This window comes from Symphalangus syndactylus, chromosome 7, assembly GCF_028878055.3.
Source record: "Symphalangus syndactylus isolate Jambi chromosome 7, NHGRI_mSymSyn1-v2.1_pri, whole genome shotgun sequence".
Lineage (NCBI taxonomy): Eukaryota > Metazoa > Chordata > Mammalia > Primates > Hylobatidae > Symphalangus > Symphalangus syndactylus.
The window spans coordinates 55,079,557-55,094,417 of NC_072429.2; the positions used below are offsets into that span (position 1 = coordinate 55,079,557).

General features: G+C 38.2%; 1 protein-coding gene across 4 annotated transcripts in view; it reads right to left on the bottom strand.

Moving 5' to 3' along the window:
- Positions 1–14,861, bottom strand: part of NKAIN3 (sodium/potassium transporting ATPase interacting 3) — a 1,176,366-nt gene that overhangs the window by 60,763 nt on the left and 1,100,742 nt on the right. For all 4 annotated transcript variants that reach the window (XR_008658960.2, XM_055286253.2, XM_055286250.2 and 1 more), the window contains exon 5: positions 14,440–14,500. Coding sequence is in view for 3 of the 4 variants with exons in the window: in XM_055286253.2 (XP_055142228.1) it covers positions 14,440–14,500 (61 nt within the window). In the remaining variant the exon portion in view is untranslated. The remainder of the gene's footprint in view (positions 1–14,439; positions 14,501–14,861) is intronic.

The following is a 14,861-nucleotide window of genomic DNA, read 5'->3' on the forward strand; positions in this document are numbered from 1 at the left end:
TTATTTTCCTGTGTAATACATTTTTTCTCAGTTATCCAGCTTTTTCCCACAATATATTTTTTAATTATTCTTATTTAAGTCTAGCCAATGTTTTACTTTGCTCTTTAAATCAAGTAACAAATGCTTGCTGACATTGAAGTCTCTTCATAATTCCTTTTTACCGTCCGCTTTCACAGTTTTCGACATTTCCCTTTTGAAATACTTTCTTTTTTTATAGCTCCTATTATTACTTTTGTTTCTCTCCTAGGACAATCTCCATCGAAAATGCTGTTTGCTCACTGAGATCTCTTTTATAAATCCTTTTCTCTTTCTATGAATTACTGTTCAAAGAAAACTGAATTTGATCGTATCATTCCCAAGATTAAATCCATTCACTGCTCCACATCATCTAGCAGAGCATCTGAAGTGGTGTGACCTGAGTGGGTACAGATGTGACAAGGTATCAATTCTCTCATTCCACGGTATGCGTGTGTGTTCATTGAGTGAGGCTTGGAGTAGCTAACCTTCTAGGCCAGACATTTCTTCCCAGGAGATGGCTAGCTTATTTACCACTGGATGCCTATAAACGTTGGAATTTTCCAGCCGGGCACCTGTAATCCCAGTGCTTTGGGAAGCTGAGGTGGGAGAATCACTTGAGCTCAGGTGTTCGAGGCTGCAGTGAGCTATGATTGTGCCACAGCACTCCAGCATGGGTGACAGAGAGAGATCCTGTCTCTAAAAAAATAAATTTAAAAAAGAGACATTCTCCATGAGTGCCAAGTATGAAATAGGTTGAAAATCACTAGTGTAAAACGGAATCCAAGGTCCCTCAGGACTGATCCACCATTCATTTCGTGAACTGAACGTACCCAGTAACTTACGACTTCCTGATTGATCCAGATTTTCCACAAACATTCCTAAATATTTTATGGTGTTTCTATGCTTTTATAGCTTATTTTCCCTGGTATCTAAAATGTCTTCCCTTTGTTCTCTTCCTGATGATGAGTATTTTTCACACGAGACCATACTATATGCTCTGAGCAGCCACATTTGATGCCTTGAGACACAGTTAGCCTCTGCTTATGTTTCCTGCACATCTGATTCACTTTACACAAACCATTATCTGCATTTCACTCTTCTGTAATTATTTGCCTACCTCACTTCCTTATTAGAATGTAAGATCTTCTGGCAGATCAAGTTTTATTTATCCCTGTATCCTTGTGGCGTGGCCTAACTCACAGAAGTCTCTCAATAATTGTTTCTTGAATCAATTAATAAGTGAAAAATTAGCTATTTAAGTTTATTTATGCTTGTTTTGTTTATTAGGACAATATTTGAAGGACTCAAAAATGATATTAATCATTACAGTGAATTCATGTTTGCAGGTTAAGTAAGGGACTTAAAAGTCTAAAATTAAACAATAATATGTTGCCTCTGGACTATAAATGCTTTTGAATATGAACAGTTTAGTGACCTCAGAACAAGAAAAGATATGAGAGAAATACAGCCAATCAAACATTTCAATGCGTACAGGAGTTAGCAGCCTACCTAAAATATGGAAGGTATACAGGATTCCATTAGGCAATATGATTAAAAGAAGCAAATGGAATGTCAACAAAGTGTCTGTCAAGCCATATGAAAGACGTTAAAATGTTTTAAGGGCTAACAAGTATTAAACCAACCAAAATGAGACTCTTAGTAGGAGTAAAGTCTTCTGTGTATTCAAATCTAATGTCCTTTAAGTACCGTAGTTGTGGGTTGCTAGATTATTTTATGGAATGAGATTTTCTTTTGTTCCAACAACTATTAAAGAAAAGCTCTTTAAATTCATTAGTAGTAAGCTATAGAATCTTCTTAGAATTTGGGTCCCGCTTCCCAGCCGAAAATTCCTGAACATATGGAAACCTTAAGTTGTCTGAGATGCTTATTTATTGGAGAAGTGTATTTCTAACACATAAAATTAACTATAGAGAAAACAAAGTAAGCTAATCCCATATAGTGTTAATACTATTTCAGAAAGTACAGGTTAGAATTTTATAATCATTGGGATAATCTGTGGTATATAACATAATCTTGGTATATAAAATCTTTTTAGTTCTTAATATAATCAGATGGATTATATTAGATTTGATAGATTAACCCACTGAAACCAATTCAAAATTTTAATTGAGTGATTGATTTTATACTTGTGATTTTAGGTTGAAAGCATGACAATATTTTATTAAATTTGTGTAATGTTAAAAAAACTTGAGATTAATTTATGAATAAGATTATTTTATTAGATTTATTAGATTTGCTGGATTAGCTTAAAAACCAGCGAATGTTTTGTTTATTGGGACAAATATATGAAGGACTTCCAAAAATGATAATTACAATGAATTCATGTTAAATTTTTAAGGGAATTTAAGTTATAAATGGAACAGATTATTTCAAGGAATGTAGACTATTGAATTTAAATAGATTGAATAGTAATTGAAGTTTCAGTGTGGTGGCTTATGCCTATAATCCCAGCACTTTGGGAGGCCAAGGTGGGCAGATCATGAGGTAAGGAGATCGAGATCATCCTGGCTAACATGGTGAAACCCCATCTCTACTAAAAATATAAAAATTAGCCGGGCATGGTGTCAGGTGTCTGTAATCCCAGCTACTCAGGAGGCTGAGGCAGGAGAATTGTTTGAACCCGAGAGGCGGAGGTTGCAGTGAGCCAAGATCACACCATCACACTTCAGCCTGGGGTACAAGAGTGAGATTTTGTCTCAAAAAAAAAAAAAAAAGTAGAGTGGAGGTTACTAGAGGCTGGAGGGAGGAGAGGATGAAAAGTTGAAAAGTTGTTGTTGAATGGGTACAGAGATACTGTTTAGGATGATGAAAAAGTTCTGGAAATGATAGGAGTGATGGTTGCACAACACTGTGAGTGTACCTAATGCCACTGAGTTGTACACTTAAAAATATTAAAATGGTTAATATTATGTATTTTGCCACAATGAAAAGAAACTCTCCCCTAAAGTGATTCTTAACACTTGCTAGATTTATAAGTAGAATACTTAAAGTTCTATGTAGCATCTAGAGCAGGGGTGTCCAATTTTTTGGCTTCCCTGGGCCACATTGGAAGAATTGTCTTGGGCCACACATAAAATACGCTAACACTAATGATAGCTGATGAGCTAAAAGAAAAATATCAAAACAATCTCATAAAGTTTTAAGAAAGTTTACAAATTTGTGTTGGGCCACATTTAAAGTCACCCTGGGCTGCATGTGGCCTGTGGGCCACGGGTTGGACAAGCTTCATTTAGAGCTTAAAAAAACAAAAAACCACAGTTTTTAAAAAATTAGTTACTTTAAAAAAATTGCATAATAGTTTAAAACCCTAAGTAGATATTAATAGAATTTTCTGGGCAGGAAAGCCTCCCTCATGAAAATGTACAAAGTCCTAGAGAAACTTTGGTCTTCACCTGTTTCCCTGAAACTTTCTTGTCTCAGTTAGAAGGAAAACACAGTCAGTATGACACCTTGGCTTTGACTTTAGGACTAGTAACTGAGTGTTTGTTTTCCTTAAGTAAAAAAAAAAAAGATTTAATTTACTTTTCCAAATAGACATGTAGGTGAGTAAATAGAAAATGAGGCAAATATAGAGCAAAGGAAAAGAAAATAAAACTTAAGCCCAACCTGTGATTTTTTTTCTCACAACATGCAAAAACACAGTATGCTTTTTATCCTTTTCACAGAGCCCTCCCGCTCAATACGGGATTTACAATGAAGGTCTCTGGGACAATCTGCCCTTTAATTTACTACTCTTTTGAGAGTCAGCAGGTCAGGGAAGCCCAGATCATCTCTTCGACCATTTGGTATGAAGCTGCTTGTGAAGTCAAGCCCTTTGTTTTGGCTAGAAGCCTTTCCAGTAAGTGATTCCCTACATGCTTACTGCTCCTTCTGCCAGGAATGCTCTCCTGGACTTTGCCTCTTAGCTCCTTTTCATCCTCAGGTCTCAGCCTACATGTCCTCTTCTCAAAAAGAGCTTCCCAGGCATGCTGGAGGCACTTCTGTTTGCTGTGTGCCTGATATGCTGCTGGACTCCTGACTCTCCCTTGAATGACAAGAGAACTCCTGCCTGTTTCTACCCGGGGTCTCCCTGTCTGGGAGGGAAGCTTTCTCTGACAGACTCTCTCAGGTGCTCCTCAGTGTCTTTTGCTTCAAAGGCACTTATCATCTGCTTCTCAAATTATATGGTCAACCTTTCTCTAAGCAACACTCAACGACCCAGGCCCATTTGTCACTGTGGCTCTGGCATTTGAAACGTGTGGCTTCCAAAGCTTCAGTGCTGGTCTATGTCCATCAGGAAGAAAGGATAAGAGCATGAAGAATCACACGTGGAAGTTATTTAGGGGCCAGGACTGGAACCCTCGTCTAGAATACAATCTCATGGGGCATCTAACTGCCTGGAGGCTGGGATAGATGGGACAGCTGTGTGCTTGGGAGGAGAACAAACAAATGGGCTTAGTGAATAGCCAGCCAGTCTTTGACACAAGCTTGTACATAGCTGTCATGACATTGCTGAAGGTGGCATTAAATGAATAAGAGTTGGGAAACAGTAGGAGTTTTGTAGTTGATTGAACTGTGACCAAGAAAGATGTCTTCAGAAAATACCACTAACTTTAATATAGACTTTCTGTACTTACAATCAGCGAGAAAGAGAGAGAGGGAGGGAGAGAGAAAGAGAAAGATCTGTTTCCTTCTATGAGGAAAAATGTGGATAAAATGGAAACACTAGTTTGTTATAACTTAGATATAATTTATAATTAACTCACTTTGTGTCTTATACAATTTAGGAGAGATAAATGCTTTTACCAAATGTTCCCTATTTTTTTCACACTTGCATTCAAGTCATATGAATACTCCCTAATATCTCATTTAGGTGGCAGTTTCAAATATTGTTCCCAGAAAGAACACTAAATTATTATTTTTTTCTTAGTAAAGTACATAGTCTAGAGAGCATGAAGATGAGTGTTCCATATATGCCCTTTATTGCTGGTTACTTGTATGATACTTCTTTTTAAGGAAGTGTAAAATCAGATCTCCATTAAATCTTAAATAATTGGTCCAAGACTATAGCTCTTAAAAATATTATATGCCATTTTGTTATTTAAAATGAAAAACATCTCTTTTATTGTCTGGTCTTACTTTAAAACATTTCTGTTTTATTGCGTGACCTTACTTAAAATGCTTTAGTATAACAGTGTGAATGTTAATATAAGCTCTATAGTAGGAATGATTAGTTAATATTTTAAGGACATAATGACAGCTCATCACTCCAAAAGCAGCTTGAACAAGTTCTTCAAAATTGGTTACCTGTGTCTTTATCATAAATCTGCTTAATCTGCATAAGAATATTAAAAGTACCTTTAAAAACTGAGGCATAATAGATGTACATAGTTTTGGTGCACATATGATAATTTAATACATTCATATAATTTGCAAAGATCAAATCAGTGTACTTGGGATATACATCACTTAAATATTTGTCTTTTCTTTATGGTAGAAACATTCAAAGTATTCTCATCTAGCTATTTCCCAAAGTGCAATAGATACTGTAAATTATAGTCACTCTACTATTGAACACTAGATATTAAAAATAATTTTTAATTGGCAAAATATGTGCTGTTCAAGAGATGCAATTTTTTGGGAATCCAGGGGAGAAAGTGTTCAAGGAAGGAGAAGTCAACAGCAGCCAAAGCTGTCAATCAATCTTGATAAGATCCAAGAGAACTTGACAATTAAGAAGTCCCTGCTGGCCTCTGAGACAGCATCTTCAGTGATAACTCAGGAGGCATGAGAGTGAGTGGGAGGTGGGTGAGGAAGGGAGCGCTGTCAGTCTCGGCCACTTCGCAGAGAAGCTGGGATGTGGAGGGAAGGAGTATGACAGACCGGAAAGTTAAATTCATGCCAGTTGGAGTCAAGTGTGATTTCTATTTTCTTTTTCTGGTTGATGTGACTTTGTTTATAAGCTGAAAGGAAAAGACTTAGTGGAGGAAGAAGCTTGGCAGAGGGAGTAAAGTTGGGGGAGGGGACGGAGAGAAAAAATTATTAAGAGAGCAAGGTGCTTAAATAGGTGGGTGGGATGGACATAGCAGCCACAAAAGCCATGGGACACAATGAAGGCTGCTTTTTCTGTCAGGAAGATGATGATCATGGATGGATACAGACAGATCTGACAGATAGAGAGCCTGGGAACTTGAGGAAATCATTCCCACTGCTTTTATTTTTTGTGTGACAGAGTCTCAGTGATAGAGTCTTAATGCTAAGGGTGCAGGGCAGAGGAGGAGAAAGCCGCCGGCAGTCATATTGCCTCTTTGGGCCTCAATTGTTCATCCCCAAAATGAGGATGGAAACTCTAAGTTCTCTAAAATGAGGCTAGGGTGATCTGTGGCATGGCAGCTCAAATAATTCACTTTTAGGGGCCTTGGAGAAAGCACTGATGAAGAATGAGTGGGAGGCCCTGGAGCGGGTTGGGCGGCTCACATGTGATGTGAGGTTGCATCAGGGCATGTGCTCCTCTCTGCACCACTAAGCAGCTTAGGGACAGACGTGCAGAAGTGGAGGATCAGTAAATCCACAGTGGGGCTGGCAGAGCCAGCTTTCTGAGACCATTGAGAAGGGGGGTTGTCGGGATTAGAATACTGAATTTAGGTTTAAAATGGAAACACAGAGGCCCTGGCAGGATGCTGTCAACTACTCTTCTGCTGGGCTCCTAAATTTTACCACTAATAACCAGGATAAAACTATTGCACAAGATCCTCATAAAATCCTTACAGTCCATTTTTTTCCTTGCTGTGCATCCAGAGTGTCATGAGGGTGTGATTTTTAAATTTGGTACTTTGCTCCCTCATTATCACATCTGCATCCCAAATCCCACATTTTCCACTCGGCACCATCTGGATGGCAGATTCTTCATCCTTCCTTCTCAAGTAAAGTGCTTGAGAAATGCTGCACAGCCTGGCACTGTTGGTTATGGTGAGAACTGGAGAGCTCTGACCTGTCTAAAGCAGGGAGTAGGGAGGTGTGATTCCTCCTTCTGAGTGGGCAGGCATTTGTGTAGACGGCCTGTTTTAGTGCTGAGGCTGATGCATCAGATTTCGTTACTGTAACTCTGGAGCGTAGAGGTCAGGGTGTTTTGAAACCACTCCTGATGTTGACTATTTGTAAATCAGTGAAGAAGGAAATGTGACGTGCCCGATCACAGCTTGAAATCACCCCCAGCCAAAAGCATCATCTATAGAACTGCAGTGTCAGAGCTGTCGGTGACTTGTGGATCCCCAAAGAGGTGATGTGATTCAGCAATGGTCACAGAGCTAGATATTGGGAGTTAGGACCACCATCACTGAAATCATTTCTAACATCTGGTTTCAAGTAGAAATGTAGAAAATTAGAACCCCCTCTGGGGTGCAAGAGTTGTCTGCTTGCTGGTCTCAAGTTTTTGGCAAAACAGGCTACACCTTCTCTCCAGAAAATTTCCAGATAATGTAAGTGCATAACGTAGGGCCATGCTTTTGCTCTGGAAAATTGATAACAATATAAGTGCACAAATACCTTATTATGAATTAATCATTTTTTTTTCCTGTGGTACAGGGAATGGGAAGTTTAAATTTTCTTAGGCAGTGAGGAAAGAGATATGAGAGATAATGTAAAGACAAGCATTTTCTCCACTGTGTATTTTGTATAACAAATATTCACTGATTTCCGATGATGTTCCATACACTGAAGCAGGTTCTGAGATCCTAGGGTAGGTAGGACATGATCTCCACCTTTTATGAGTGGGGGATGCAATTAATTAAAAAGTAAGTTGAGTGCAGATTCAGAGACACACTCAGGGTCTACTGCGGCATGGAGAAGAGGGTGTTTGTGAGAAGAATGTTAAAGAACATGCACGAGTTTTTAGTTATTTGAAGGGAGATGCTATGGTCTGAATGTTTATTCCCCTCCTACCCCCACCAATTCATATGTTGAAACCTAATCCCCAATGTGATGGTGTTAGTAGGTGAAGCCTTTGGGAAGTGATTAGGTCACTCATGAATGGGTTAGTGCCCTTATAAAAGAGACCTCAGAGAGCTGCCTTGCTCGCTTGCCCATGTGAGAACACAGGAAGAAGACAGTCATTTATGAACAGAGAAGTGGGCCCTCACCAGACACCAAGTCTGCTGGTACTTTGATCTTAAACTTTTCACAACAGAACTCTGTGAAATAACTTCCTGTTATTATAAGCTACCCAGTCTATGGTATTCTGATATAGCAGCCCAGAAGAACTAAGACAGGAGGTGAAGATGTCTCATTTGATGATTAACTGGGTGTGGACAATCTGGGAAGAGTCAGGGAATACAAGGAATATGCCCAAGCTTTTCAGCTGATGTGAAGAGCTGTCATTTATATAAATGGAGATAAAGAAGAGAAAAGGAAGAACCTTCCCCCCGATCTCTGCCATTGGAAACCCTAACATCTTACTGAGTCCATTTGTTCATACATCGACCCATTCATTTAATATTTATTCGTTGAAAATTGTGTAGGGTTCCCTTTATGTTAGGAAATGGGATCAGCCTTGGTGAATAACATGACTTTAAAAAATTACAGTTGTGTTAAATGTTGCCAAGGGAAAAGCACAGTGTGCAATGAAAGCATTTCACAATATATCATCAGTATCTTCAACTAACCCAGAGAGGGTGGGAGGAAAATGGTTAAATTTCGGAAGAGACAGCTAAGCCGAAATTTGAAGGGTATATATAAGTTAGTGGGTCAACAGAGGGAGGAGGCCTCTCTCAAAGGCCTAGGTACGAAAACTCTTGGTGGATTCAGGAAAACAGATGTGGCTGGAGGTGGGGGCGGGAGAAGAGTAGGATATATTGCTGTAGATGATTCCTAGTCAGGTTGAATTATAATCAGGAATCCTGGCTCAAGGAGATAGGCAATCTTTTAGGCTCTACTTCACTGTGAGTTTAGTGGTAACTTTGGATCTGGTTCTGGTAAAGGGGCTTCTCTATCTTTCCCCTGTGGGGAATCTCCAGTTGGTTTGCTGGTTTGGGCATTTGAATGCTTATGATATTCTTGAGAGAGAGTCTGTCTCAGTAACCTATTTAAGGGATGGAATCTTGTCACTCAACCAGAGCACTGTAGCTGGGATCCTGTTCTGTGCTGCCTGAACTTCCTGTGTGTGGGGTGGCCGAGGTTACAACCCTGCTGGTCCCCACTCTTTGACAGTAACTCTGTCCCCGTCACCACATGTTGCAGATGAGTTGACTCCTAAATGCCTGCCTTACTCTGTGAGTGCATCCCTTTCAAGTAAGTCCCTGTTTTCTCAGGGGTATCTTGTCCAGGAGTTTACAAAATCAAGCTCTTGTTCTGACGTGGTACAGTGGAGGTTTATTTTATCTCCCTATACCTTGACTTTCAAAATTACTAAAAATATATCTATTTGCATTAAAAATGTAGGACCTCCACTTGCCTCACATAAACATTTGCAAGTGCATCGGACATCTCACTAAATTCGAAATATAAAGCAGTATCAAACTTGAGAACCTTGAGGTTTTAAAAATGACTTTGTAAAACTGAGTTGTTGGGCCCAGAAAATTTATTTAACACTATAAACTCAACAAATATTTCTTTTCTTATTTTTTTTGAGACAGCGTCTCCTTCTGTCAGCCAGGCTGGAGTGCAGCGGCAGGATCTCAGCTCACTGAAACCTGGAACCTCCATCCCACCAACTCCCACTTCCGACCCCAAGCTCAAGTGATCCTCCCACCTCAGTCTCCTGAGTAGCTGGGACCACAGGTGCATACCACCACAGCCGGCTATGTTTTTGTATTTTTGGTTGAGATGAGGTCTCACCGTGTTGACCAGGCTGCCCTTGAATTGCTGAGCTCAAGTGATTTGCCTGCTTCAGCCTTGCAAAGTGCTGGGATTATAGGGTTGAGCCACCACACCCAGCTAACAAATATTTCTTTATTGAATTCTACATGCAAGGCATTTTTCTGAACTATAGGGTTACAGTGGGGAGCAAAACAAAGATTCTACCCTCATAGGTGTGTGCTAGTGGGAGGATTAGCTAGTCATTGTGTAGCTATTTGGCAGAGCCATCTCAGCAAATTAGGAAAATGTTTCAGGATCTAAACCTGAGCTCTAATGAGGCTGATGGAGAATCAGCCTTTAGGACAGTTACACGCAACCAAATAGATAGTTACCAAAGAAAAAAAAGATATGCACTATGAGAATCAGTAGATTCTTAACGGCTTATTAGGCAAATATGGTGGCTCCTTTGAAATGTTCACTGTGACTTCAGGATCACCCTTACCAATGTTGCACATTTTTCCATCTTTGACTCACAGCATTGTCCGCTCCTCTCACCTTCAAATGTTCATACATTGCTAGGGGTGCAAAACAATCAACTGGTTTTCTACTCTGAAGATCTTCCAGGCCCCTGCTTATTCCCTCCCCTGGTGTCTGGCCTTGTGGTCACTTTACTTCTCTGAGGCTTCCATACATTATAAGTTGGGGAAAGGAAATTCATAAATTAACATTCAAACTAGTCCTTTTTTTTTTTTTTTTTCCTACCATTTGCTTCTTTCATAAGTTCTTAGGTGGAGATAGGATTTTAAAAATTTTTCAGCTCACACCATTGCTATGGAAATATCACCTCATTTTCTTAGAAGGAGTTCATAGGCAGACAGGTAAATACATGAACATTAGCCAGCAGGAAGCTTCAAGGACAGTAGTGCGATGAAATGTTTTTCCGATAGTTATGCTTCCTTCCAATTAAAATTTCCTCAAAAGTATAATAGCAAGTGTCAAATGTTTATATAAAGAAATATTTAGAGCTTTTTAATGTAAAATATTGAACCCACATCTGAGGGGTTCATTTCCTTTCAAAAACTGTTAGGGATTTCAATATACTTTTCTCTGTCATCATTCAACATATACAACCCAGACTAGCCTTTGTGAGCCCAAATAAATGTGCCAGTTGCAATTTGCAGCCTAATATCGGAAGGAGTAGTGCTAGCAACAGACCCTCTGAAAAAGCCTGGCAGTATTGATAGAAGTAAAATGCTATTTTTCAGTATATTTCACCTTATCTCCACACTTCTCTGAATTAAAAACATTATTTCTGGAAAGTCTAACAAGTAGTAACAAATCCTCAAGTTCATTTTCAGCAAATGATTCCCAAACAAGGTGTTGACAGATTTTTATCATTATGATTCCAGAGATTCTAGTCTCATGAAAGTGTTCATGGAGATTGATATATATTTATGTATATATATTTAAAAGCAATGAAAAATGGAAGGAAGAGATATAACTAGGCTTTTTCATTAGAATGAATGACGAAAAGCGCTGACCCCACCTAGCACTCTGCCTTTTGTGAGCTTTTTATTTCATTGTCTTTGACCTACAATCATAATCTTTATAAGAAATAGTTAATAAAAGAGGCTGAGAGGTAACTAAGAAGACGGGTGGCTAGAAATAAATGTTTCCTCAAGTATTTATTACCGTTCGGAAATACCTGTCTGAAATGTTAGTCCCATATATCCACTTTAACAGTGTAGAGGAGGGAAGTGGTAGCTGTTATTAATTTTTAAGGCTGGCTGGAAGTTTTCAGCCCAAGAACAGGGCTTAACTTTGCATTTTGAATAATGCAGAAATTTTCATTAGTTAGAATAGAATTAAAATTATGAATGATGTATTGCCTGCCAAAAAACTGACATTATATTATATTTGCAGTTCTCTTTCAGAATAAGCTTTCCAGAAGTGTACTTAGACAAATTGGAAAGATACCAGTATTGTTTACTTATTTTATGTGTAAGTTTTGGAAAAATAATTCAAAGGACATGTCTTCCTGACTGAGGGTTGGTAATGTCATATCCAAGGGGCAGTTCATTATTGCACCTAAAAGCTAAGTGTTGGCACAAATAGTACTAGTGTATGAGATAATTGCAATTGGTTTCAACATTACTTTTTGCTCACATCTGCCTTCTGAAGACCCTGGGACGACTTAATTACGTCTGCACTTTTGTTTCCTACCTCTTTCAATAAAAAATATAAAATTACCCTCATTTGAGAACTATCAGATGTTTGTGACTGCTTTCCTTTGTCATCTCTCTTCCAGCAGATTATCATGTTAAGTTAGTCTTGGGCATATATACTTTGCTTTGAGCACCCAAGTTTCATTTTGACTCTGAGTCAATTTGAATTGATGACAACACAAGTACTATATCCAGATGTCTCTCGGTAACGTAATGTATGGCCCTAATAACAAACGCTAGAATTAAACCACTAATAGAATAGTCTCCTAGCAGCTGCTTCAATCCCAGTTTGAAGGGCATTGAAATAGCTGATTCAGAGATTTCTATAGAGAAACTTAAGCTAACTAAAGACATCAAAGTCAATAGAACAACAATATCTGGCAGTGAACAATACAATTTATATACACTGAAAAGAAGGCTAATAGAAAGTTAACAAAAGTATCCATTTAGATGAGTCTTTTATTTTGCATGCCATTTTGCATTTCCCAGCTTTGCTTAAACCACAAGTCTCAAGGAAAAGACTTTTGTATATTTATTGCACTACATAATAAGACTATTGATTAATCTGCCTTTTCTCCTACTGTTAGGTACAACAGAGCACTGGTGTCTTTTGAGAGACTTTGACCAGTTTAGTGAGGAGGAAAAGAAAGAGGACTGTTTTGGTTGTTGTTGTTGTTTGATAACTACTCAAAAGTGGGTATCTACTTTGTAAGAGATTCAGCTGGGACTTATCAATTTATTAATTTTTTGACTTATTCAGCTCAAATTCCAATAACTTTCAGGTTGAAATTCCAGTTAATATTGTTCATGTTCAACCGTTTTTGGCTGTGCAGCCTGTCTTAGCTGTGGGTTGGAAGCATGCTGCTAACCTTTTGTATATTAACTCCTTCAGGTTGTAGAACTACTAATAAAACTCCTAAAAATAGAGATTTGAAGTTAACCTCAAAATGAAAAGTGTTGTCATCAGAACTGCACTTGTCAAGTGACAGAAACTTTTTGTCTTATCTAGCATTAAAAAAAAAAAACTCTGAGTAAGCATTAAATACATGATGCAATTTGTCTGCATGTTTTCACTGCCTGATACTTTTAATCTCAGGGTCTGATGTTTGGTCAAATAAATTGAGACAAGACCCCATCAGATTCTGGATTCCAACTCATATATCCTGCACCACCCATCTGTTTGATGGGAAGCATTCATCAGACCCCTTTGAGGTTGTGTTCTGGAAGGAAGTTATAATGGCTAGCTACTTTGCTTCATTTTGTTACAAATTCAAACAATGACTGCCATGCAATCTCTGGTTTGGTTAGGTGTGATTTCTTTATCTAAAATAATTTAGTTTTTGAAAGTAAATTAAAATTTTGAAAGTAAATTAAAATTTTGAAAGTAGGCTGGGCACGGTGGCTCACGCCTGTAATCCTAGGACTTTGGGAGGCTGAGGCGGGTGAATCACGAGGTCAGGAGATCGAGACCATCCTGGCTAACACGGTGAAACCCCTTCTCTACTAAAAATACAAAAAAATTAGCTGGACATGGTGGCGGGCGCCTGTAGTTCCAGCCACTCAGGAGGCTGAGGCAGGAGAATGGCGTGAACCCGGGAAGCGGAGCTTGCAGTGAGCCGAGATCATGCCACTGCACTCCAGCCTGGGTGACAGAGGGAGACTCCGTCGCAAAAAAAATAAAAAAAAATAATAAAAAAAATTTTGAAAGTAAAGTGAAAAATGTGAGTCCCTAACAGAGTTGTGCCAAGAAGTGTCCTATACATCAGCAGGTACTCAATGAAGGTCATTTGTTGACCTATGGTGCTAAAGCTCTATCATATAACTTCAAGTCATAATATTAATAAATGTTTTTCCTTTGGGTGTTCTGCTAAAACATGACTTAGCTTTTAAGCATCCCATTAACTTTTTTTTAGCACCTCGTAAATTTTTTTTTTTGCATCTCACCTGGAAGGTTGTAAATTTTAGTTTTTTTCATTGCATTTTATATGGTTTATATACATATAGATCTTTCTGTAATGTATTATTGTATTGATATCATTACTGTTACTCAGACTTCAAAATTCTGCCACCAACATGCCTAAAATTGGTAATAGGTAAAACAACTGCTGACTGTCTACTCAGCATAACAGTTAGGTGTCTGATGAAAAGTTGCTAAGGTATAATATGACAGCAGTCCTTGGCCTTCTGAGTCTGCACGTGCTCTCACAAATTGAGTGTTTCAATATGTAGCGTCACCTTATTTGTGTGCAATTCAGTCTGTCAACTCTTGACTGTAACTTTAGTATGCTGTGTTCAATCATTTTAGACTCCAAATATAAAAGATTTCATAGCCCTGTAATGATTAGTTTTGGAAGCTGTATCTCATTCAAAAGGAACCCACAGGGAGAGAGAAAACAGTACTTACATGTGTCTTCTTCTTCCATGGAAATACTGATCACGTAACAGGCATACACAAAACCCACCAACTGCAAAAGGGAAAAAATGTGTACCTTAAGAATCTATGCCAAGTTTCCATACTTAAAGAGCCAATATAATCTAATAAAGATAAATATTTATGAGCAACTTTTAAGAGTTTACAGGAAAAACTCTTTTAAAATGATAGCTGTGATTTTTTTTTTTGATAGCTGTGATTTTAAAAGAGCATTTTCACTTCTATGTAGCCTTAATAGCTTTCTAAAAAGTACACAGAAATGGGGGGAAAAATCAATTTCTAGATATTTCACTTAGATTTTGATTTGGGACTTACAGTTCCTGTATTTTATAATCAGCAAAGATTATTAAGAAATCTATTTTAAAGTTTTGATTTTTTTCTGATGATTGAGCATT